The sequence below is a fragment of the Schistocerca serialis genome, chromosome 6 (assembly GCF_023864345.2).
Source record: "Schistocerca serialis cubense isolate TAMUIC-IGC-003099 chromosome 6, iqSchSeri2.2, whole genome shotgun sequence".
Lineage (NCBI taxonomy): Eukaryota > Metazoa > Arthropoda > Insecta > Orthoptera > Acrididae > Schistocerca > Schistocerca serialis.
Genome location: NC_064643.1, coordinates 335,945,727 through 335,970,992, shown reverse-complemented (window position 1 = coordinate 335,970,992; position 25,266 = coordinate 335,945,727). Strand labels below are relative to the sequence as shown.

The 25,266-nt window shown below is 46.8% G+C and overlaps 1 protein-coding gene across 1 annotated transcript in view; it reads left to right on the top strand.

Moving 5' to 3' along the window:
• LOC126484066 (probable beta-hexosaminidase fdl) overlaps window positions 1-25,266 on the top strand; it is a 776,181-nt gene that overhangs the window by 651,792 nt on the left and 99,123 nt on the right. Inside the window, exon 4 of the mRNA XM_050107427.1 lies at window positions 9,514-9,946. Within this exon, the coding sequence (XP_049963384.1) occupies window positions 9,514-9,946 (433 nt within the window). The remainder of the gene's footprint in view (window positions 1-9,513; window positions 9,947-25,266) is intronic.

Genomic DNA, 25,266 nt, shown 5'->3' with positions numbered 1-25,266 from the left:
TCATGAAAAAGGTCAACAATGACCTTGTACCGACCCGGACAATTTTCTTGACTTTCGATAGTGTTAAGCTGCCATCGCGCATCAAGGCGGGCTACGAGGTTATTTCTGTTCGCCCCTATATCCCGACACCTACGCGCTGCTACCAGTGTCAGCGTTTCAATCACACTCGACAGTCTTGTTCCAATGCGGCTAAATGTGTCACCTGTGGCAGGGATGCCCATGAGGGTGACTGTCCACCTCCGTCTCCTCGTTGTGTGAACTGTCAGGGTGACCATGCAGCATCCTCCCGCGACTGTCCTGTCTATAAGGAAGAACGCTGTATCCAGGAAATTCGGGTCAAAGAGAAAGTGTCCACCTCGGCTGCTCGCAAGCTATTGGCTAGTAGGAAGCCCACGCTACTCCCAGCGGGGAAATACAGTACTGTCCTCGCCTCTCCTCGGACTACCCGGGAGGTAGCAACCCAGACATGCGATCTGACCTTCAGCACCACGGTCGTCCGTTTGGCCAGTGCTAAGATCGCGCGGTCGACGTCTCCTCTTCCTCCCATCACCCCACAGACACGAGCACCTTCTTCAGCTTCTGCTAAAACGAAGACACCGAAGTCAGATGCACGGGCCTTCAAGAAGGAACCATCCCGTGCAGACTTCCTCCGTACCTCGACCTCACAGCCTTCGACCGGTACTTCCACTACACGTCCTTCCAAAAAGGCGCATAGGAAGCACAGTTCTCCTTCCCCGCCACGGCGCATTTCTTCTCTTGCGCCACCCAGCGGCTGCCGCCCCAGGCCGTCATCCGTTTCGCCTGGCCGCACCGCTGGTCGCCGTACATCTGGCCGTTCACTGGCGGAGGAAGCTCCCCCTCCCGGCCATCCTCCCGAGATGGCCGATGACCCTATAGACCCAATGGACGATGACTGTCCGCCTACTGATAGCGGCGGCAGTGCTCGCTCGAAGCCAGGCCCTAAGCGGCCTTCGAGGTGACCACTTCTCTCATCTTTCTTTTCTTACGATGGCACTTATTCACTGGAATATTCGCAGCATTCGCTCCAACCGAGAGGACTTGAAGTTGCTGCTCCGCTTGCACCGTCCGCTTGTCGTAGCCCTCCAGGAAACGAAGCTACGCCCATGCGATCAAATTGCCTTGGCACACTACACCTCTGTGCGTTTTGACCTACCCCCTGTGGTAGGTATTCCGGCTCATGGAGGGGTTATGTTGCTGGTCCGGGATGATATTTACTACGATCCCATCACGTTGCACACCGGCCTGCAGGCAGTTGCCATCCGCATTACTCTCCCCACTTTTACGTTTTCCTTTTGTACCGTTTACACTCCATCGTCATCTGCCGTTACCAGGGCAGACGTGATGCAACTTATTGCTCAGCTACCTGCACCATTTTTGTTAACTGGAGACTTCAATGCCCACCATCCCCTTTGGGGCTCTCCAGCATCCTGCCCGAGGGGCTCCTTGTTAGCAGACCTTTTCAACCAGCTCGATCTTGTCTGCCTCAATACTGGCGCCCCTACTTTTCTTTCGGACACATCTCACACCTATTCCCATTTAGACCTCTCTATATGTACTCCCCAACTTGCACGCCGGTTTGAGTGGTATGCACTTTCTGATACATATTCGAGCGACCATTTCCCGTGTGTTATCCATCTCCTGCAGCATACTCCCTCTCCGTGCTCCTCTAGTTGGACCATCTCCAAGGCAGACTGGGAGCTCTTCTCTTCCAGGGCTACCTTTCAGGATCAAACCTTCACAAGCTGCGATCGTCAGGTCACACACCTCACGGAAGTCATTCTCGCTGCTGCTGAATATTCCATCCCTCACCCTACTTCTTCTCCACGTCGCGTACCGGTCCCCTGGTGGACCGCAGCATGTAGAGATGCTTTACGTGCTCGTCGACGTGCTTTACGCACCTTTAAGCGCCACCCTACAGTGGCGAATTGTATCAATTATAAACGATTACGTGCACGGTGTCGTCGTATTATTAAAGAAAGCAAGAAAGCCAGCTGGGCTGCTTTCACAAGCACCTTCAACAGTTCTACCCCTTCTTCTGTTGTCTGGGGTAGCCTGCGCCGGCTATCTGGCACTAAGGTCCACTCCCCAGTTTCTGGCTTGAAGGTCGCGAATGAAGTCCTTGTGGCCCCTGAGGCTGTCTCCAATGCCTTCGGCCGCTTTTTCGCCGAGGTTTCGAGCTCCGCTCATTACCACCCTGCCTTCCTCCCCCGCAAACAAGCAGAGGAGGCTAGGCCACCTGACTTCCGCTCCTCGAATTGTGAAAGTTATAATGCCCCATTCACCATGCGGGAACTCGAAACCGCACTTGGCCGATCACGGTCCTCCGCTCCAGGGCCTGATTCTATTCATATTCAGATGCTGAAGAACCTTTCTCCTGCGGGTAAAGGTTTTCTTCTTCGTACATACAATCGCATCTGGATTGAGGGACATGTTCCCGCATGCTGGCGCGAGTCTATTGTTGTCCCGATTCCTAAGCCGGGGAAGGACAAGCACTTGCCTTCCAGTTATCGACCCATCTCGCTTACCAGCTGTGTCTGTAAAGTGATGGAGCGAATGGTTAACTCTCGATTGGTTTGGCTGCTCGAGTCTCGACGCCTACTTACCAATGTACAATGTGGATTTCGAAGGCGCCGCTCTGCTGTTGACCATCTGGTTACCTTGTCGACCTTCATTATGAATAACTTCTTGCGGAAGCGCCCGACCGCGGCTGTGTTCTTTGATTTGGAGAAGGCTTACGACACCTGTTGGAGGGCGGGCATTCTCCGCACCATGCATACATGGGGCTTTCGCGGTCGCCTCCCTCTTTTTATTCATTCCTTTTTAATGGATCGACAGTTTCGGGTACGTGTGGGTTCTGTCCTGTCCGACACCTTTCGCCAGGAGAATGGGGTGCCACAGGGCTCAGTTTTGAGCGTCGCTCTCTTCGCCATCGCGATCAATCCAATAATGGATTGCCTCCCAGCTGATGTATCAGGCTCCCTTTTCGTGGACGATTTTACCATCTATTGCAGCGCGCAGTGTGCACGTGTCCTGGAGCGCTGTCTTCAGCGTTCTCTTGACCGTCTTTACTCCTGGAGTGTCGCCAATGGCTTCCGTTTTTCTGCCGAGAAGACGGTCTGTATTAACTTCTGGCGCTACAAAGAGTTTCTCCCACCATCCTTACGACTCGGTCCCGTTGCTCTCCCACTCGTGGAGACAATCAAATTTTTAGGCCTTACATTTGACAGGAAACTTAGCTGGTCTCCACATGTCATATTTGGCCGCCCGTTGTACCCGTTCTTTAAATGTCCTCCGTGTTCTCAGTGGTATGTCGTGGGGAGCGGATCGAACCGTCCTACTTCGTCTATATCGGTCGATCGTCCGCTCCAAGCTGGATTATGGGAGCTTCGTATACTCCTCTGCACGGCCATCCATCTTACGCCGCCTCAACTCCATACAACATCGGGGTTTACGACTTGCGATCGGAGCATTTTATACCAGTCCCGTAGAGAGTCTGCATGCTGACGCTGGCGAATTGCCACTCACCTACCGGCGCGATATACTGCTTTGTCGGTATGCCTGTCGGCTACTGTCAATGCCCGACCATCCGTCTTATCGTTCCTTTTTTGACGACTCTCTTGACCTTCAATACGGGTTGTATGTCTCTGCCTTGCTACCCCCTGGAGTTCGCTTTCGTCGCCTCCTTCAACACCTTCATTTTTCACTCCCTGCAACCTTTCGAGTGGGCGAGAGCCGCACGCCACCTTGGCTCCAGGCTCAGGTCCGCGTTCACCTCGACCTCAGCTCGCTCCCAAAAGAGGTCACCCCCGGTTCGGTCTACCACTCCCGTTTTTTGGAACTTCGTTCGAAGTTCAACAACATGACTTCCATTTATACAGATGGCTCTAAGACCAATGACGGGGTCGGGTGTTCCTTTATTGTCGGGGCACAAAGTTTCCAATACCGGCTCCATGGCCATTGTTCGGTCTTCACAGCTGAGCTCTTTGCCCTCTACCAGGCTGTTCTTTACATCTGCCGCCACCGACATTCTGCTTATGTCATCTGCTCAGATTCCCTGAGCGCCATCCAGAGCCTCAGTGATCCGTACCCGGTTCACCCTTTCGTACACCGGATCCAACGCTCTCTTCAGCTGCTGGTGGACGTCGGTACGCCGGTTAGCTTTATGTGGGTTCCTGGCCATGTCGGTATCCCTGGGAACGAAGCTGCAGATGCCGCGGCCAAGGCTGCGGTCCTCCAGCCTCGGACAGCTTCTTGTTGTGTCCCTTCGTCCGATTTTAGCAGGGTCATTTGTCGGCGCGTTGTGTCGCTGTGGCATGCCGATTGGGCTGCACTTACCGACAACAAGCTTCGGGCCTTAAAACCTCTTCCCGTGGCTTGGACGTCCTCCTCACGCCCTTCTCGGCGGGAGGAGGTCGTTTTAGCAAGGTTAAGAATTGGACACTGCCGGTTCAGCCATCGCCATCTGCTGACGGCTGCGCCGGCGCCGTTCTGCCCATGTGGGCACTTGCTGACGGTTAGACACATTTTAATGTCCTGTCCTGATCTTAACACACTGCGCCTCGATCTTAACCTGCCTAATACTTTCGATGCCATTTTAGCGGATGACCCACGAGCAGCTGCTCGTGTTCTTTGTTTTATCAATTTGACACACCTCGCTAAGGACATTTGATGATGTTTTTTAATCCTATGCCTGTCAGTCTGTCTTTTATTGTGTTTTCCCTTTTAGTTGTTGTTGTCAACTTGTGCCTCGCGGTGCATTCTTAGAGTAGTCAGGGCGCTAATGACCATTGAAGTTGTGCGCCCGAAAACCACTAACAAAAAAAAAAAAAAACCGAGGAGTCAAGCAGTATATTGCTCCCTCCTACGTATATCTCGCGAAGAGACCATGAGGATAAAATAAGAGATTAGAGCCCACACAGAGGCATACCGACAATCTTTCTTTCTTTCCACGAATAATAAGAGACTGGAATAGAAGGGAGAACCGATAGAGGTACTCAAGGTACCCTCCGCCACACACCGTCAGGTGGCTTGCGAAATATGGATGTAGATGTAGAAAGTTCGTGCAAGCAGATTGCGGTTTTCGCCGAAACAACTGGTTTTCGTTTATACCGGGTTTTTCATCTCCATTTTAACCTGATTGTTCCAAACTCTCAAAATTATAGTTTTCTGTAGTAACCGATTCTTAGCTTTTATTCTATTTCCAGTAATAAACGTAAAATCGAACAACGATTAAAGCATTCTATATACCTATAGACTTTTGCATTATACTTTTCAAGATGCCTCGAATCAAAATACCAAATAAAACAGGTAAATGAAAGATAACTTAGACTGCTTTTCTTCGAAACTAGCGAGGGGCTGAATACTATAAAAACGGCCAGCTATTTGGTCATTACGAATAGTCAGCTGTAAAGAATGAAAACTGGAATTCGAGAACTTTTAATTAGGTTGTCCGTGTTTTGTCCTTAGCGTAATTTATAGTAGTGTGTAAGCCTACGGACCGATGGCCTCAGCAGTTTGGTTCCATAGGAACTTACACAAATTTCAAAAAAAAAAGTTACTTCCTATTTCTATTATAAACATGAATTGCTGTTGCCTTAAATTTTCTCTTTTGCTTTTTACTAGAAATCGCATACAAATAAGCTCTTCTCAAATTTGTAGCGTTCTTTTTCTTTATTTATAATAAAAACCTGTTTTGTAGTAAAATAGTTATTTGCTTTATATAGAAGTTGGAATAGAATTGATTTTGTAGTGGCCGAGCTAAAAACGATGATTTAAAGAAAATGGACAGTTTAGGTAGTAACCAGAATTTAACATTTACCAGAAAGAATTACTTGGTAAGAGTTAAAATTTCAGTAATCAATTAATCCGTTATATATATATTAGTCCATTCTGTTCATAAATACTCGTTCTGTGTTGATCTGTAAGCAAACTCCCTTCATCAGAAACAATATCATTCAAACACGATACCAGTTTTTCAGAAGCCACAGAACCTTCTACCAACAATAAATAACTTTCGGCTAAAATTGACGAGCCTGGCAAGCCCCTCCTACTCTGATCCCAAAAAACGAAAGCATCACTGCATCTGGGTAGTAAAAGAACAGGTACATCATTGTCTCAGCAGTGCTGGACTGGTTCTTATGTAGCGAGTCACTTGCTCTTTTCTCACTGTCGGTGTCGTTATGAAAGTAGCTGCGGTTGCTTTAACGATTTTCTACACGATCCAGCCACATTGTGACCACCGTTTATGTTAAACGTCAAAGTGCAATAACTACTCAGACAGCAGATGGTAGCACTAGCAGTGGAAGGGGGGGAGGGGGAGGGAAAGGAAGGGATTATACACATAAGGCGTAGCTGGCGGACGCAAAACAGCGGTGCCCAAAACTCACGGCAAACACACTGTCAAGTTCACCATCTCCCAACACATCAACGGTAGGCGAAGCACTGCGCGTAGTGCCTAGAAACTCGGATACTTTGATAGCCACTGCAAAAGAGGGAGCGACGACACGAAACCAGTGTAATCGTTGTCCTACTGTGGAAACGGTGAGATTTATCTGACGTTTAAAGGGGCTTGGTCATTGGCTTTCTAGTCAAGGGTGGAAGCATTTCCGAAACGGCTAAGTTTGTAAACTGTTCGTGTGCCGCGCTGGTTGAAGTATACTGTGCATGGGAAAATGGCGCATTCCAAACCGGGCCCAGAGAAAACTGGTGCACCATGGGTCGTAGATGACAAGGGTCAATGACTGCTTCGCAGATGTGTACGTGAGAACAGACGTGCAATTGTTGAGCAACTCACAGTGCAGATGAACAAAGGGACTACCAACAGTGTCTGCTCAACGACCGTTCAGCGAACTTTGTTGCATATGGGCCTACGCAGCAGGCGCTTAGTTTGTGTACCCATGCTAACTGTTGTTTCTTTTGGCGAGGAAGGATGGAATCTCCACGCAAGTGTTGCAACTGGACGTCCACCGAGTGGCGACAGGTGGCCTTTACAGATAAATAAGACCGTTGACATGCACGGCGTGAAACGTCTGTAAGCAAACAACGTCAAAGAATCATCGGAAGTGTCCAGGGTGGAAGAGGGAGCGTTGCGGTCTGGGGAATGCTTTCCTTGCATTCCCAGGTGATTTCGTCATTCTGGAAGGCACAGAAAACGGTTCAGCACAAGCATGCATCTATCGTTAGGGACCATCTCCACCCCTACAAATAGTTCGTTTTTACTCATCAGGGTAGCACCTACCACCAAGACAATTCATTGTGTTACACGGATCGCATTGTACGTGTGTAGTTCGAACAGCGCTAGAACGAGTTAACGTTCCCAGGATTTACACAGTATCGAGAATCTCTGGGACAACTTCAATAGAGCTCTTCACGCCATAATCCTCATCCGGAAAATTTCTAAGCTGGCCACGGCTCTCGAGTCGGCATAGCTCCACATCCCCGTCCATACCTTCCAGAAAACCATTGACTCCCTCCCTTAAAGCCCCGCAGCCGTTAATAGGCTATTCACAGTTGGTCACATTAATGTAACTGAACAGCGTTTAATAATCCAATGTTCCAGAGGAATGGAAATCTTCTGAATAATTACTCTATTTTAAACAAGTTTTACATAAAACCAAAAGTCTTAGCACTCCTGCTATGATAAAACGGATATATTGGTTTTTCACCCGGCTGTTAGTAGAAATAAGAGAATTGTCACAACATACACAAAACAAATACAAAAAAAACTTATGAAAAACTAAAATATCGGTATCGGATTTTTTAACCTTTCTGTTTTTCCTCATTGTTTGAAGCACAACACTGTGCTTCAAAAAACAGAACCGGAAAATGGAAGTTAGACTAGTGCTCTGAGGGTTCAGTAGAAACTTTACGGTGGTGGTGGTGGTGGTGGTATTGGTGGTATTGGTATTTGGCTCAGTGGCTTCGTGTAAGTCATTATATTGGACGCCACTTCGGTGACATGTGTGACAATAGCCTACTCCAGATGCCTAACAGAGGAAAAGCAACCTCTACGGTTTAACGTGGAAGCTAATCCATGTGTTGTTTCTGGCGACTTCTCACATCCTTGTCAGGTGAAGGCTAGGTTAAAGCTAAGTCCGAAAAACCACTAGTACGAAAGAGGCTTGATCGCGTGACCTCTGGGTTTCCAGCTCGCTCTTCACCGGTAGACAACCGGGCCTGACATGTATGTAAATAGGTCATCTGTAGGTATGAGTGGCTTTGACAGTTGCGAAGTACGCGCGACATTTAAGGCCATATGTTTTGATTGCACTGATTTACCTTAAATTATTTACACCGAAGAGGTATCGTAGACTTCAGTATTTTACATAATTTTCAACCTTCTATCGCTAGCCGTTCTGAGGAAAAGTGGTCTAGACAGACACAGGGACGTCAAACTGATCGTGTAAGGCAGGGGTGTCAGGCCATTTAACTTGCCTAAGACACACTTCAAGAACAATATATTTGGATCGCACATAATGTAGTTTACAGTAACAATAACTGCTGGACAAAGAGGAATGGACAAATGATACAACACCATCGTGTGGCGAGAGACTAAAAAAATTCAATTCTTCGTCAGTCCTGATACTGGTTTGATGCAGCTCTCCATCTACTCCATCCTGTACGAGCTTCATCTCCCAGTACCTACTACAACCTGCATCCTTCTGAATCTGCTTAGTGTATTCATCTCTTGGTCTGCCTCTACGATTTTTACCCTCCAATACTAAATTGGTGATCCCTTGACGCCTCAGAACATGTCCTACCAACCGATCCCTTCTTCTAGTCAAGTTGTGCCACAAACTCTTATCCCCAATTCTATTCAATACGTCCTCATTACATATTTGATCTACCCATCTACTCTTCAGCATTCTTCTGTAGCACCACATTTCAAAATCTTCTATTCTCGTCCAAACATAGTTACCGTCTATGTTTCACTTCCATACATGGCTACACTCCATGTAAATACTTTGACAAACGACTTCCTGACACTTAAATCTGTTCTCGATGTTAACAAACTTCTCTTCCAATTACCAGTCTACATTTTATATCCTCTCTACTTCGACCATCATCAGTTATTTTGCTCCCCAAATAGCAAAACTCATTTACAACTTTAGGTGTCTCATTTCCTAATCTAATTCCCTCAGCATCACCCGACTTAATTCGACTACATACCATTATCCTCGTTTTGCTTTTGTTGTTCATCTTATATCCTCCTTTCAAGACACTGTCTCTGACAGAATTACAATGTCATCGGCGAACCTCAAAGTTTTTATTTCTTCTCCATGGATTTTAATACCTACTCCGAATTTTTCTTTTGTTTCCTTAACTTCATACAAAAGGAATTTCATAGGGTTTTTTTTTACGGACCGCTTTGATGTTTGTTTGCGGCATGCGGCCCGCGGGTTTGGACACTCGTGCTGTGAGGGTTCCGTTTTTACCAAGTGAGGAGCGGAACCCTGAAAGAGTCACGTTGCGTGACGGTGTTTCCGGTTGCAGCAGTGACCCGGGCCCGTGGACGTGGCGCTGCGAGTCCGGGCGGTGCGTGCGCGCGCTGTGGCAGGGCGGTCCGCAGGTGTCCCTGGACACGTGCCAGTGGACGTGCGCCGCCTGGGAGGCGCCGCTGTGGCCGCGGCCCACGGGCGCGCTGCGGCTCGCCAACTCGAGCGCCGCGCTGCCCGCCGACCTGGACGTGCGCCTGCGGCTGTCCAACCCGCAGCACGAAGACACGCGGGACTTGCTGGCGGCCGCCACCGAGCGCCTGGCGCGTCACCTGCAGCTGGTCAGGCCCGCCTGGGCCGACAGAGTCGCGTGCGACTCCGCCCGCGGCGCCACCGTCGCACGCCTCACCGTCCTAGTCAGGCTGGACGCGGACGGCAGCCGCCCCACGGGCCACCTCACGCTGGACACCGACGAGGGCTACCGCCTCCAGGTGAGCAGAGCACACTAATTGTGAGAGCTGGCTCTCGCCTTTCTAGAGATCTACCAATTAGAAGTATGTATCAAAAGAAAGCAGGTGTTGACAGATGTGAAAATTATCGAACTATCAGTTTAATAAGTCACAGCTGCAAAATACTACCGCGAATTCTTTACAGACGAATGAAAAAACTGGTAGAAGCCGACCTCGGGGATCATCAGTTTGGATTCCGTAGAATTGTTGGAACACGTGAGGCAATACTGACCCTACGATTTATACAAAATTAAGGTTTTCGTGGCCACTTGTTGATAAACTGCCTATTGGCTTCTGTCTTGGGTTCTTCGGCCGACGTTCATCTAATGATTTTTCTGACGTTTCGCCAACAACAACGCTAGTAGAATAATTCAGCACATCACGATCACTTTACATTGAGCTGACAAGTCGTAGGAGAACTCCAAATATCATGTTGGACCGACAGGGTGACGCACGAAATGTTACCATTTTGTTTTTGAATATAAAATTTGTCAATAGAATCCGAAAGGAACATATACTTAGAGGTGGCATGAGCCCCCCCTCATATTTCTGTCTTACTCAGAGTAGTTAGATTTTCCTCTAATTGCATGCGGTGAAAAGTTGCTATTCCTTTACGCGTGAACTTCCTACGCAGCGTCGCTCGTCACCCGGGTGGTCCGGTGACAAGCGGGTTCTGCTGCACTTGAAAGGGTTAAGCCGATGGGTGTGAGGGAGTAGAGAGGATGCTTTCCAGACGCCGACATTGTCATAAGAGCGGGAGCGACACGCCCACAGTGGTTTGATGGAGCGGCTGGGCTAGAGATTCCGTTACTTTGCAGAAACTTAGTGAAAACACTTTCTGGCGGGCTACCAGCGAGGCGTGGTAATGACTTGTGTTCCCAGGCAGTCTTGGTGGGCAAATTCCCGCGTTTTCTGCAAAATCATAACTGTGATTGGCTTGCTCAGGGGATAGCTTCGTGACGAAGCAAAATCGGCGCAGAAATTGGCGCCAAGAATCTCCATTGGTGGAATAGTAGTGCGTCGGCAATAGTGGAATTTTCCGCTGGTTTTAGAGTTGCTGATTGGAACATTTAACCACGGCCACTGTCGTGGGGGTAGGAGATGTTCCGTGTTCGGCTTGTACGGGTGCTCCTGAGGGAGTCAGCTCCCACCCTTCGGTCGGAGTAGGTTACAAGACTGAGCTCTCGCTGCTCTGGACAGCCTGCCTTCCGTTGGCTGTCTAATATACTTTAATTGTAACTGTTTGACGAAGTTACTGAAGTTTCGACTTCAACGTAACTTTCAGAGTACAGTTGGCAATTGAGCATTCTGCGTACAAGCGGCCTATGTTGTCTGTCTTGAGCAGTTTTGGCTAAAGTTGACTGTATCGGAGTTACTGTGTGACTTCGCTTGTTAAAATCACACTGTACCGTCAGTGATTGTGTGGCGAGCCTTCATCTCCCTCAGAGACGCATTTGTATTGCTAGGAAGTCTTTAGTCTGGAACAACCAGACCAGGATAATTTGTTTCGGGCTATACTCGCGACATTATCATCACTACGACGGGACATCGAAGCAACCAGGCATCGCCTCCAGTACGCCAGATCGTGTTCTTGCAGTTAAGAAGACACCTTGGTAATGTATGTCTGCAGCACCGGCAGATTAGGGAATTTTGCTAGGTGATAATCAGAGCTCAGCAGAGCGTGGCTATTCGTCTTTTCTTTGTTCTGTCTAGGGTGTTCATTGTCTGAGTTCTCACTACTGTAGCAGCAACTAATATTGGGTTGGCTGGGTGTTTCTCTTAAGATTTGAGTTGGAAGGAATTGGCTCCACATACCACTTCGTCATATGGATAACTTCACCTTCACAGCATTTATTTGAGTATCCGATTTGATCAAATTTGATTCAATTTGATGTATTGTAAATCTTTCATGTGTTTTGTTTATTATTTTGAGTTTAGTCATAATAAATCAAATTATTTTGGACAGAACTTTCATTCTGTTAATCGGTAGAGCAACCCTTTCATTTCTCACTATGTTAATGAAACTTTCCTTTATTTAATTAATTTCTATCAAATTAAATTATTGCAGGTGCCAAACTCTTTTCTACTGTATTTGCAGGGTCGATTACACGCAGTTCGCGTTTCTTCTTAATTCATGAGCAACAGCAAAAGCCGGAGTTAGAATAGGGGGGGGGGGGGGGGGCTTAGAGCATCATTTACATATAAAGATTCTAGAAGAATCTAGCGTTAAATACACTACTAGCCCCGGTACCTCGCAATACTAAAATGGAGCCGTCCAGGGAGATTTGTTCTAACTCAGCACATGCTCAATATGTCCATTTCGTTTCCTAACTTCCTTCAAACGAACACTGAAGTTGGTGATTACCCTACGGCACATGTCTTCCGTACTTTCACTGCAAGCTTGAAGAACAAGTCTTCTGAGCTCCATTAAATCATGTGGACGTTTCGGGAAAATTTTTTCCTTTAGGTACCCTCAAAGAAAGGCCACATGGATTGAGGTCTGGACTATGGGGGGGAGGGGGGGGAAGGGGCAATTTTGTCCGTCATTGAAGCGACCTGGAAACTTGAGTGCAATGATCCGCATGTCGAAATGCTCGTGTAAAAACTCCAACACAGTGTTTGCAGTATGGGGTCTTGCTCCATCTTGCATGAACCACTGCGTGTTGAATGGCAAGGCAGTAGCAAGAAGCTGTGGAATGTAGCTATTGCGAAGCATGCTCAAATAACGCTCGCTGTTCAGTTTTTCAAAGAAAAATGGTCCAGTAAGTCCGTGACTGGAAATTGCTGCCCACGCTGTAATCATCGGAGCATAATGTTGTTGTCGTTCATGAAGCACTTGTGGGTTTTCAGTGGCCCAAAAGCGTACATTTCGTTTGTTAACCACCTCGTGTAAATAAATATGCGCCTCGTCTGAAAACCAAACGTTGTTGAGTTTCTTCCCTATCCTCCACCCACTGAGCAAACAGTAGTCTCTGCTACTTGCGTTCTTCAGTGAGCTTCTGTGCATAGGTCATCTTGTATGGGTACATAGGGAGGGCATTTCTAAGAATGCGTTGAATGGAGCGTCGGGATATTCCCATTTGCACTGCTGCCTTTCTACACGATTTCCCGTGACTTCTCTGTACAGTAATTCGTACCGCTTCAATGTTCTCCGGCGAACAAACAGGCTTAGGCCGAGGTGGCTTCGCTTCCAATACTGTTCCTTCCTGTACAAATTTATCGTACAACCTGTGGATGCTTTTCTTGCAAGGGACCCATCGTGTGTTAAACTGTTGTCGAAAACGCCTCCGAGTCACAACAAGGCTTTTCCTTTTCATGAAAAAGTAACACAATTGCCGATCGTTGCTGTGTCGTCAGTCTTCCATTGTCAGCCATTGCTGCTTACTAGTCCCCTAACGGCAGTATCGTGAACTACACGTCATTTCGTAACTCATTTGTTTCTCCAAGCTCTGCTGGTACTGCTCTAGAGATCCCAGCGGAATATGTAATGTGCGTCGTAAATTGTGAAAGAAACAATTGGTAACACATTTCGTGCGTCACCCTGTACTTTGCCTCGTGTAGTGCAGAATCTCTACGTGTCATGGACTCAAATCGCTGGAAGCCCCTGCAGTAATATTGAGCCATACTGCCTCTGCATCCGTCCATAATTGCAGAAGTGATTCCGGGGCAGAATTTTTTTGCACCAACATGACCTCTCGACTATGTCGCATACTTGTTGGGTGAGATTCCTGTCGCGCGAAGCGGGTAACATCGTTGGAATTGTCCACAATTTTCTTCAAACCAGTTGCTAACAACTGTGGTCTGATGATGTGCCGCATTGTCGTACATAAACTCCATCATTGCTAGGGAATATGGTCCATGAATGGTTGCAAATGTCTCAAAATAGCTGAATATAACCATTTCCAGTCAGTGACCGGTTCGGCTGGACCAGAATAACGTCCATTCCATTTAAAAACACCCCACACTATTATGGAGCCACCGCCAGCTTGCACAGTGCCTTGTTGAAACATTCGGTCCTTGCCTTCATGGGATCTGCCCCACACTACAAACATACCATCACCTCTTACCACCTGAAATCCGGACTCATCTGACCATGGTGCGGTTTTCCAGTCTTCTAGAGTACAGCCGATATGGTCACGAGTCCAGCACAGGTACTGCAGGCGATGTGGCGCCTTTCGCATAGGCACTCGCTTTGGTTGTCTGCTGTCATAGTCTATTAATGCCAGATTTCGCCGCACTTTCCTAACGCATACGTTCGTCGAGTGTCCCATGTTGATTTCTGCGGTTCTATCACGCAGTGTTGCTTGTCTGTTAGAACTGACAACTCTACCCAAACGCCGCTGCTCACGGTCGTTAAGTGAAGGCCGTCGGCCACTATATTGACCGTGGTGACAGGTAATGCCTGAAACTTGGTCTTCTCGGCACATTCTTGACGCTGTGGATCTCGAAATATTGACTTCCCTAATGATTTCCGAAATGCAATATCCCATGCGTCTAACTCCAACTACCATTCAAAGTCTGTTAAATCCCGTTGTGCAGCCATAATCACGTCGGAAACCTTTCGACGTGAATCACCAGAATCCAAGTGATAGCACAGTCGATGCACTGCCCTTTCCCACATTGTGTACGCGATACTACTGTCATCTGTATATGGGCATATAATTATCCCGTGACTTCCGTTACCTCATTGTGTGTATAAAGTAAAATTTTACGATGTGATGTATATACAGGATGTCCCTAACTGAAGTCCCAGTTTCAAAACACTGTATAAAGAGAACCACTGCTCAGAATGACGTAAAATTTGAGCAGTGTTTTATCGATGCAGTGGGAAACATCGAGCAACAACAAAAATTTAATAAAAATTCGACAAAGCGCCAGAATATGTACACAAACAGACGATAATGCACTCGGTGTTCCTCAGCTTGCGTCCGAAACTCCAAACGTGAGTATTTCCATGAAGGATCGCGCGCTGCTGATAGCTCTTTCACAAGAATGGTGACTGTGCGAAAGTGCTCTGGAGTTCTAGACACACAAGGATATGAAAAACGCATTCGTCCGATAACTGCTAAGGATCTGGAGAAAAAATTACAAAATTCTAAAACATAGGTTCTTCTGAAGTGCCATGTGGCAGAGGGGCGGGGGTGAAGCAGTTGATCCGAAGTCTGTCGAAGATGTGGCCACAGCATTTCAGGAGGGGTAGAGTGGTGGTGTGCAAGCATGAAGTGCACGGGAAACTGCCCGAATGTTGGACTTACCTGCGTGCGTGCTGCATAAAATTCTACGAAACATCCTTCGTCGCTACCTATACAAAATGTTCAGGAGTTCCTTTCTGCTCTTCTGCCAGCTAGACAAACGTACGCTCTGGAGTTACTTGCTCCCCTAGAAGTGGGCAGTAAATGGCCACGGAATATTCTGTGAACAGATGACGCTCATTTCCATCTCAAAGAACATGTCAATAAACAGAATTGCAAAAAATGTGCAACAGAAAAGCAACACACCCATCAACCGGTACTACTTCATGCTGCAAAGGCGACTGTCTCGTGCGGGTTGACGGCGTGGTTTATCATAGGGCCGTATTTTTTTTTCGAGGTGAGTCCTGCTGATTGTTACCTGTACCATTAGTGTTAAACGCTGAGAGTCTTCCGCGTACCAATGTCATTCCAACGCTTAAACAGCGTGGCTGCATGGGTAGGATCATTTTGCTGCATGTTGCACAGACTGTGAAATAGCTCCTGCAGTAAAATTTAGATTTCGGAAATGCTAGAGAGAGAGAGAGAGAGAGAGAGAGAGAGAGAGAGAGAGAGAGAGAGAGAGAGAGAGGTAGGTGGACAGGGGGAGGGGGTAGTACGAGAGGGACTACTAGAAGATTGAAATAATACTTAACTAGTGTTTCAATAAATTTGGTGGTAATGTTTTAGTGACTTGAATGAGTGGATCTAAGTCATGGTACGTAACACACCCGCACAACATCAGAGGACAACCTCTGGCTGAACTACACCTTTCACAAACTGCAAGTTAAATTCTATATTTGGTCGTCGGTGTCCTTGACTCCCCGCATAAATTGAAAAAGACACAACTGCGCCACACAGGCGTACACTACACGCCTCCAATAACCCACTGACAAGTTCCTGTGTTGTTTGACCCATTGACGACGTGCAGCTTTTGGGTGCCGCTGCGAGCAGTGACATTTAGCCACGTGTTTGACTGCGAATGTACACTGCATGCAGTTCACTTAAAAATCTTCGCTTGGAAAATGGTTGAGATGAACCCGAGTTCACGGACATCACGTTTCGTCGGATTTGAAATAGACTGGCACGGGCCAGGCGTTTAGGATGTTCCTACGAACACAGTTGTTACTGTATTACGTGACTGAGAGTGGTGTACCGTTACTTGTGGACTCGTTAATTCCCCGTTATTACACTAACAAATAGGGTAACATAATTCAGTGTGGTCCTGGGCACTTCAAAATACGACAGCTTGTTTCTGTCGCGTCTCCACTTCGACCCACTGTAGTGCATCGATTTCATAGAAGATACTGGCATGTAAATACGTGACTATCAAGACTCAAATGGGTCAGAAGAGCGCCTGCTGAAAATTCTACCGCATCTACCGCACTACAAAGCAATAAATGTGCAGTTGATGATGTAGCCAGTTATGTTGTCCGGTGAACTTACGGATCGAAGGATTGTGTTACTTTATCCCTGAACACACACTGCCTGAGAAAAGTGAAGCTTCCGGGTGACACCAGATTCCAAAGTAACTTCTAAACATACGTAACATTGGCAGGTACGTAAACGATTAGCGCTGCAGTTCTCTGTAACAGTAAAACTGTCAGCAGAGTGCATTAGCTTCAGTCCGGAACCGCGCTGCTGCTGCTACGGTCGCAGGTTCGAATCCTGCCTCGGGCATGGATGTGTGTGGTGTCCTTAGGTTAGTTAGGTTTAAGTAGTTCTAAGTCTAGAGGACTGACGACCTCAGATGTTAAGTCCCATAGTGCTTGGACCCATTTTAGAGTGCTTGAGTGTGGTTCGTGTTTAGTGTCGTTACCAGGCCTGGTAGGGTATAAAAGGACGTGAACTGCGACAGACCTTGATTAATCACTGAGAAGGGCGCAACGATGCCACGTTCTCGTATAAAACGGCGTTGTCAGCACCTGAGAGAGATTTAAAGGGGTGTCATTGTGGTTGTGGGTCTTCATGAGTCGGCTGGTGGAATGGTTCAGTATCTAGAATTGTGGAGCATGTGGATGCAGCAGTGGCCCGATGTTGGAGCGCTTGGGAACGTCAGACAGAATACTCGTCAATGATCCAGCCGACCACGTTGAGTGAGCATCGAAGAGAGGTTCGCCGTATTGTGCTTGGTCATTGAATTTCGTTTGTGCCAGTGTCTTTTATGAAATAGATGTACTACAACGGGTCGAAGTGCAGACGAGACAGAGTGGCAGAAGTAATCCGTCATATTTGGAAGTGCCCAAGACGACAATGAGAATGATGCCTGATTTGTTGGTGTAACAGCGGGGAATGACAAACGAGTCTACAGCTAACAATATGCCGCCCTCCCCCCCTCCCCCCTGACCCAGTCATGTAATACTCTGTTAGAATAATGTTCGTAGGAAGACCTGGAGAAGCGTCACGCCTGGTCTGAGACAATCTATTCCAAATCCGACGAAACGTGGTGAGTGTTAGTCCACCTCAGTTTATAAGTAAACATTGGTAAGGGAACTGCATGCAATAGACATTCGGGGTCAGATATTTCACAAAATGCCATTGCTCGCAGCGGCACTCAAAAGCGGCACGTCCTCAATGGGTGAAATACAGGAACATGACAGTAGCTGATTGGAAGCGTGTATTGTAGGCCAGCAAGGCGCGATTTTCTCTTTTTCAAATTAATCAGTCAAGTACACAGACGTCGGAAAGTAACGTTTGACTTGCGGTTTGTGAAAAGTTTAGTTCGGCCAGAGGTTCTGATGTGCAGGTGTGTCATATTATCACTTGGACCAGCTCATTCAGGTCACTATAACATTAACCTCGAAATTTATTTCAACACTAGCAAAGTACCCGGCGTTGCCAGGGTATGTATTTCCTCCAGTATTCTTGTAGTCCCTCTTGTACTGTTCCACCCTCTACCTCCCCTTCCCCCTCCCCACAACCCCCCACTTAAAGCCACCTCTCTGTCCAGTTCCTCCTCTTTCCTCCCTCTGTACATATCCTTCTCCCACCTGTCCATTTCCTCCTCCTCCTCGACATCAGTGACTGCAACATTATCATCCCACACCACTGGTCGAAAACCAGCAGCAGCCGGACTACAGAATTACAGCCCCGTATGTCGGCTGCTGTTAAGGCCATAACACAAACGGCCGCGTTTGGAGTGCTGCTGTGATTGAGAAATACGTCCTATTCTTCCAATGTGTGAGACATCTACATGGATTCTCTGCAAATCACATTTGAGTGCCTGGCAGAGAGGGTTCATCGAACCTCCTTCACAATTATCTATTATTCCAATCTCGTATAGCGCGCGGAAAGAATGATAACCTATATCTTACAGTACGAGCTCCGATTTCCCTTATTTTATCGTGATAATCGTTCCTCCCTATGTAGGTCGATGTCAACAAAATATTTTCACATTCGGAGGAGAAATTTGGTGATTTGAATTTCGTGAGAAGGTTCCATCGCAACGAAAAACATTTCATAATGATGTCCAGCCCAAATCCTGTATCATTTCTGTGACACTCTCACACACATTTCGCGATAATACAAAACATGCTGCCTTTCTTTGAACTTTTTCGATGTACTCTGTCAGTCCTATCTGGAAAGGATCCCACACCGCGCAGCAGTAGTCTAAAAGAGGACGGACAAGCGTAGGGTAGGCAGTCTCCTTAGTAAGTCTTTACATTTTCTAAGTGTCCTGCCAATAAAACGTAGTGTTTGGTTAGCCTTCCCCACTACATTTTCTCTGTGTGCCTTCCAATTTAAGTTGTTCGTAACTGTAATATCTTGGTATTTAGTTGAATTCACAGCTTTTAGATTAGACCGATTTATCGTGTAACCGAAGTTTGAGTTCCTTTCAGCACTCATGTGGATGACCTCACACTTCTTGTTATTTAGGGTCAACTGCCACTTTTCGCACCATTCCGATATTTCTTCTAAATCGTTTTGCATTTTCTTTTGATCTTCTGATGACTTCATTAGTCGATAAACGACAGCGTCATCTGCAAACAACCGAAGACGGCTGCTCAGATTGTCTCCCAAATCGTTTATATAGATAAGGAACAGCAAAGGGCCTATAACGCTGCCTTGGGAACGCCAAAAATCACTTCTGTTTTACTCTGACTTTCCGTCAATTACTACGAACTGACAGGAAATCACAAATCCAGTCACATAACTGAGACGAAACATACCGGAGTTACTCCGGACGTTTTGGGGTGGGGCGGTATTTTAAGTCACTGTTAGTAGCGACGGCGTTAATTATTACGTCACGTACATCCTGCGTCCTCATCTACCGCCTATCATCCACGAGTGTAGTGGTAGCACTTTTCAGCAAGGCAGTGGTCGTCCACACGTGGCACTTGACTACATACACAGTCGTCTCGATGTTGAAGTATTCCTTTGGTCAGTAAAATCGCAAGATCTGTCCTCAGTAGAAGTGTGGGAACAGCTTAGACGTCAACCTTTTCCCGGAACAGTATCCAGGTTATCAAGGACCATTTACATCGGCACTTGTGGGCGAGCTTGCCTCAGAGAATATAACAGTTTGACACCGACACCAAACTAATCAGTGCACCCATCCAGGCTAGTAGTAGTGCAACGTCATACTGGTAAGTAGGCGCATACTACAAAGTACAGTAAAACCCCAGGTAACCGAACTCGGGTCAACCGTAACCCAGGTTATCCGAAACGACTCTGAAAATAACAAATTAAAAGATCTGTACTCCCGAAAGTAATTCAATGAGTGTTTGCTGTGAGAGGTAGAACGCCTGACCTTGAGTCGCTGCCCCACCCACGATTCACCACTCGGAACAAACCTAAGCTGCCAACAATAGTAGATTCGAGTGGTTGTTTCTTACCGTTACGTGCGTATTTTTGTGCTATGCTACACACTATTAAGTACAATACACCATATATTATTGTACTATTATCGCAAAAAACGTAATTTTATCTTCCATAAAGAACATAAGCGTGGTCCGCAAAGAGATACATGAATTCGTTTGACCTTCAAAACTTCACAAAATAGGAACGATACTTAGTAATGTAGTACGAAATAGATGTTTAGGGCTTGACCGAAAAAATCGTCATCCGAAACACCTCCCCTCCCCCCCCCTCCCCTCTTTAGTTCGGTTAACTAGTGTTGTATTGCTCTTTGTAAATTTGAATCTGTTTTGCAATCACAACATAGCCTCTCACAGTGACTAGTTTGTGATTATATGCACCAGTACCCCCTATTGACCTCTGATGAAAAAACTGAAGATTTTTAGATGTGGTGCAATAGAAATTACGCTGAGGTTAAAGCGATGTTAAACAGATGTTGTCTTCACAGTTCATAAATGTTCACAAACGCGTTAAAGTAACTTTTTACGAAGTCTAAATTTCAAGAACACCTCCCCAGAAGGTCGTAGTACCCGAACATCTTTTTTAACAATCAAGCACTGGCCCGTCAACCCGTGAAGTTTAGTTTGCTCCTCTCCTTCTGGGTGCTTAGCTCTTTTCGGCAGTGTATTTGAACCATCAGAAATTAATAAACTGACAACTTTTGTAAGATGAGTATGTCGTCCATAAGGGACGGCATTATGAGGGCTCCAACTCTTGGTCAGTACAAATACAAGGGGCGTTTGAAAAGTCCGTGCAAAGTCAGAGATGGCACCACCGGCGCGTATCGAGGTCTTGTTTAGTTAATAGCATCTTTGTAAAGAACCCACACAGTTTCAGCCATATAGGTCTATTTCTTTGTGTTTGGCATTCGTATGAACCAAGAAATTCGAATGACTGTCAAGAAATGGAGGTAAAAGAATTTCGTGCGGTGATTAAACATTACTTTATGAAAGGCAAAACTCCCCATGAGACTAAAAGAAGCTTGATAAACATTAAAGTGATTGCACCTTCGATTAGAACAGTTTACAAGAGGTTTCAAAATTTTCGGAGTGGCCATATGGGCACAAGTGATGCTGAACGTTCGTAACGCCCTGTGGAGGTTACGACTCCAGAAATCATTGGTAAGGTGCGCGAGTTTACTAGTGCTGTGGGCATCTCGAATGAACGGGTACATAATATTTTACATAAACATTTGGATAAGAGAAAGTTATCCGCAAAATGGGATCCGCGATCGCTCACGCTTGACCAAAAACTGAATCGTGTGAAGTGTTGCAAGGATGGTTTGTAGCTGTTCAGGAAGAATCCGCAGGACTTTAAGCGTCGTTTCGTCACTGTGGATGAAACATGCATACATTACTATACTCCTGAAACCAAAGAACAATCCAAACAATGGGTTACCAAGGGAGAATATGCACCAAAAAAGGCGAAGACCATTCCTTCGACCGGAAAGGTCATGGCAACTGTCTTTGGGGATTCGCAAGGGATAACCCTCATCGACTATCTGGAAAAGGGTAAACCTATTACAGGTGCATATTATTCATCGTTATTGGACCGTTTGAAAGCCGAGCTGCAAGAAAAACGTCGGCGACTGGACAGCTAAAATCTCCTCCTCCATCACGACAATGCATCAGCACACACCTCAGCAGATGTGCTCGCAAAAATAATGGAAATAGGATTCCACCTCGTTTCACATCCCCCTCCCCCCTCCCCCCTCCCCCCTCCCCCCCTCCCTCCCTCCCCCCCCCTTATTCTCCAGACTTGGTTCCCTCGGACAATTTGTTCCCCAATTTGAAGAGATGGCTGGCAGGACAAAGATTTTATTCAAACGACGAAGTGATTGCAGCAATTAATAGCTATTTTGCAGACTTGGACTATTTCTGTTATTTAGAAGGGATCAACAAATTAGAACAGCGTTGTGTATAAGTCTAAAAGGAGACTATGTCGAAAAATAGAAAAGGTTTACCCGAAACACGTAAATAGTTTTTATTTTTGCATGGACTTTTCAAACACGCCTCGTATAAGTTCCTGCGCCAGTCACTTGTTTATTTTGCCACTACGCCTTTCGATGGTTCACATCTTCAATTAGAGATATGTTTTTTTACATGGCTGGTGTTGATGATGAGTACAGACGTCTTTTGACAGCCGCAGATCAACGGCAGTGTAGGTTATTTTGCGTCTTTTGAGGGACGGTAGAGTTGTCTGCGTACCGTTGCCTGATATATGTCCTCTCCACTGCGCACACTGCATGTAAATGTGAAGTGCAATGCGGAGGACATAAATCGGGCAACAGTATGCATACAACTCCACCGTTCCTCAAAAGACGCAAATAAAAACCTACACTGACCTTTGTCTGTGACTGTGAAAAGGTCTGTAGTCCTCACAAACACGAGCCACGTAAATAAACAAATCTCCACTTGAAGAATGAGATTTTCGCTCTGCAGCGGAGTGTGCGCTGATATGAAACTTCCTGGCAGATTAAAACTGTGTGCCGGACCGAGACTCTAACTCGGGACATTTGCCTTTCGCGGGCAAGTGCTCTACCAAGTGAGCTACCCAAGCACGACTCACGCCCCGTCCTCACAGCTTTACTACTTCTTGGGTAGCTCACTTGGGAGACCACTTGCCCGCGAAAGACAAAGGTCCCGAGCTCGAGTCTCGGTCTGGCACAGTTTTAATCTGCCAGGAAGTTTAACTCTCCACTTGGTGGTGTGAGCCGTCAAAACGCGTAGTGGCAATACAAACAAGTGACTGACGCAGAACCAGTTTTATTTGTATCTTTTTAAGAGTTACACTGACTGAAATTGCACCGTAAGTGGCACAAGACAGACTGATTCAGTGACTGGAATGTTTAGTATTCAATAAATGCAGTGACAGTGTAGGAATTCTAGGTACGACGTGGAAAACTGCTCTCCGAAGAACGGAGCAGCGTGATTCGCTGAATGACGGGTGTAATTCAGGTTGAACAGCGCAGTCGGCAGACTGGGAATGTCAGCGGAGCGCCCGTGTCGCCGCCTCTGCCGGTGCCTACTGAGCGGCTTAAATGTCGCCGCGGAGAGCCCTTGCCGCTCCCTAAAGGATTAATTTAGCGCCCCTGAAAGGCGACGGCTCACGCAAAAGGCTCGCCCACAGTCCTCTGCGGCCCGATAGGGAAGGCAGCGGTTCTGTAACAGGTGTCCGCGCCATCTGCCGCCGAGCGAAGCCCGTCACTTTCAGCTCGTTAGCTGCTCTTTGAATGGGACGGACTCGCCCGGAATATTATGGGCATTCTGGTGACGCAGGGCTGTTCGTTGTGGGCTGGAGTGGCTGTAGTCTTTCGCCCTCCCACCCCCCACCCTCCCCCCACCACCCCATCCTACCTGCAATTCCCATGACAGGTATAGAAGCGTTACTCGTAAATTAAATGGAGGTGGCATCATTTCATCCGTGATGATTTGCACTGCGGCTGCTTCCAGAAATACGAGGGTCACTCCAAAAGAAATACATACTATTCTTGTGAAAATAGTTGTCATTCTGCATGTGTGAAAGTTTTACAGTGTGTAGATACATCCTTCCCGCTTGTTTTCAAACTTAGTTCAACCTGTTCCCGTGAGTGGCGCCGTCGCAGCATGTTTTCAAGATGGCTGCTACACTTGGACGTTCGTCACAAGCAACGTGCTGTCATAGAATTTCTGTGCTGTGAAAACGAGAGTGGGAAACATCCACAAGAGGTTGAAAAAGGTGTATGGAGATGCTGCTGTCGATTGCAGTACAGTTAGTCGGTAGGCAAGCAGGTTAACGTGATAGCAGGAACAGCAATATTGAGGATTGTCCTCGCAGCGGCAGGCCTCGTACTGCTGACAGTTAACGAATTGGTGACTGCTGACAGACGCATCACAGTGAACGAATTGTCACGCTACATTGGGATAGGGGAAGGAAGTGTTTGCAGAATACTGAAAGTATTGGTGCTAAAAAAGGTTTGTGCCAGGTGGGTTCCCAAGATGTTGATAGTGGCTCATAAAGAAACAAGAAAAACTGTATGCAGAGAACTTTTGGAACAGTACGAGAATGGTGGAGATGAATTTCTTGAAAGAATTGACAGGTGATGAAACATGGCTCCATTTTTCATCAGAGACGAAGAGGGAATCAATGGAGTGGCATCATGCAAATTCAAACAAGAAAAAATATTCAAAGCCACTCCTTCTGCTGGAAAAGTTATGGCTGCGATGTTTTTAGATTCCGAAGGACTCTTGCTTGTAGACAGCATGCCAAGTGAAACCACCATAAATGCTGATACATGTGACGACACTGAAGAAACTTCAAGCTCGACTGAGTCGTGTTCGACCACATCGGCAAAAGCAGGATGTTTTGCTGTTGCACGGCCACATGTCAGTGAAAAAACCATGGAAGTGTTGACAAAACTCGGATGGGCAACACTGAAACACTCGCCTTAGTCCTGACCTGGCTCCATGTGACTATCATCTCTTTGGGAAGCTGAAAAACTCGCTTCGTGGAACAAGGTTTGAAGATGACTCCCTTGTGCACGCTGCCAAACAGTGGCTCCAACAGGTTGGTCCAGAATTTTACCGTGCGGGTATACAGGCGCTGGTTCCAAGATGGCGTAAGGCAGTTGAGAGGGATGGAAATTATGTGGAGAAATGAAAATACTGTTCCTAATGGATGTATCTACACACTGTAAAACTTTCAAACGTGTAGAATAAAAGATGGATTTTAAATAAAATAGTGTGCATGTCTTTTGGAGTGACCCTCGTAACATTGAACAAGAAAGCTCCAACCAGCAGACGTTTTTGAATTATTTACAATTTCAGCATAACTAGTAAAATGGTCCAGTGATGAAGTACTTGTACACATAAAATAACTTATTACGCTTTTTGGGGGGGATTGGGGGGGGGGGGATGGGAAGAGATTATGTGCCGTTGCCGTCCTCCTACCTTCTGCATCTACATCCTCAGCAAGCCACCGTATGGTACGTGGCGGGCGGAACTCCGTACTACTGCGTTATTTCCTTTCCTGTTCCACTCGCAAATAGATCGAGGGAGAAACGACTGGCTGTCTGCCTCTGTACGAGCCCTAATTTCTCATATTTACCTTCGCGGCCCTTACGTGAGATGTACGTTGGCGGTAGAAAAATATTTCTGCAATCAGATTCAAATGCCGGTTTCCTAAATTTTCTTAGTGGTGTTCCTCGAAAAGAACTTCTCCTTCCCTCCAGTTACTCCC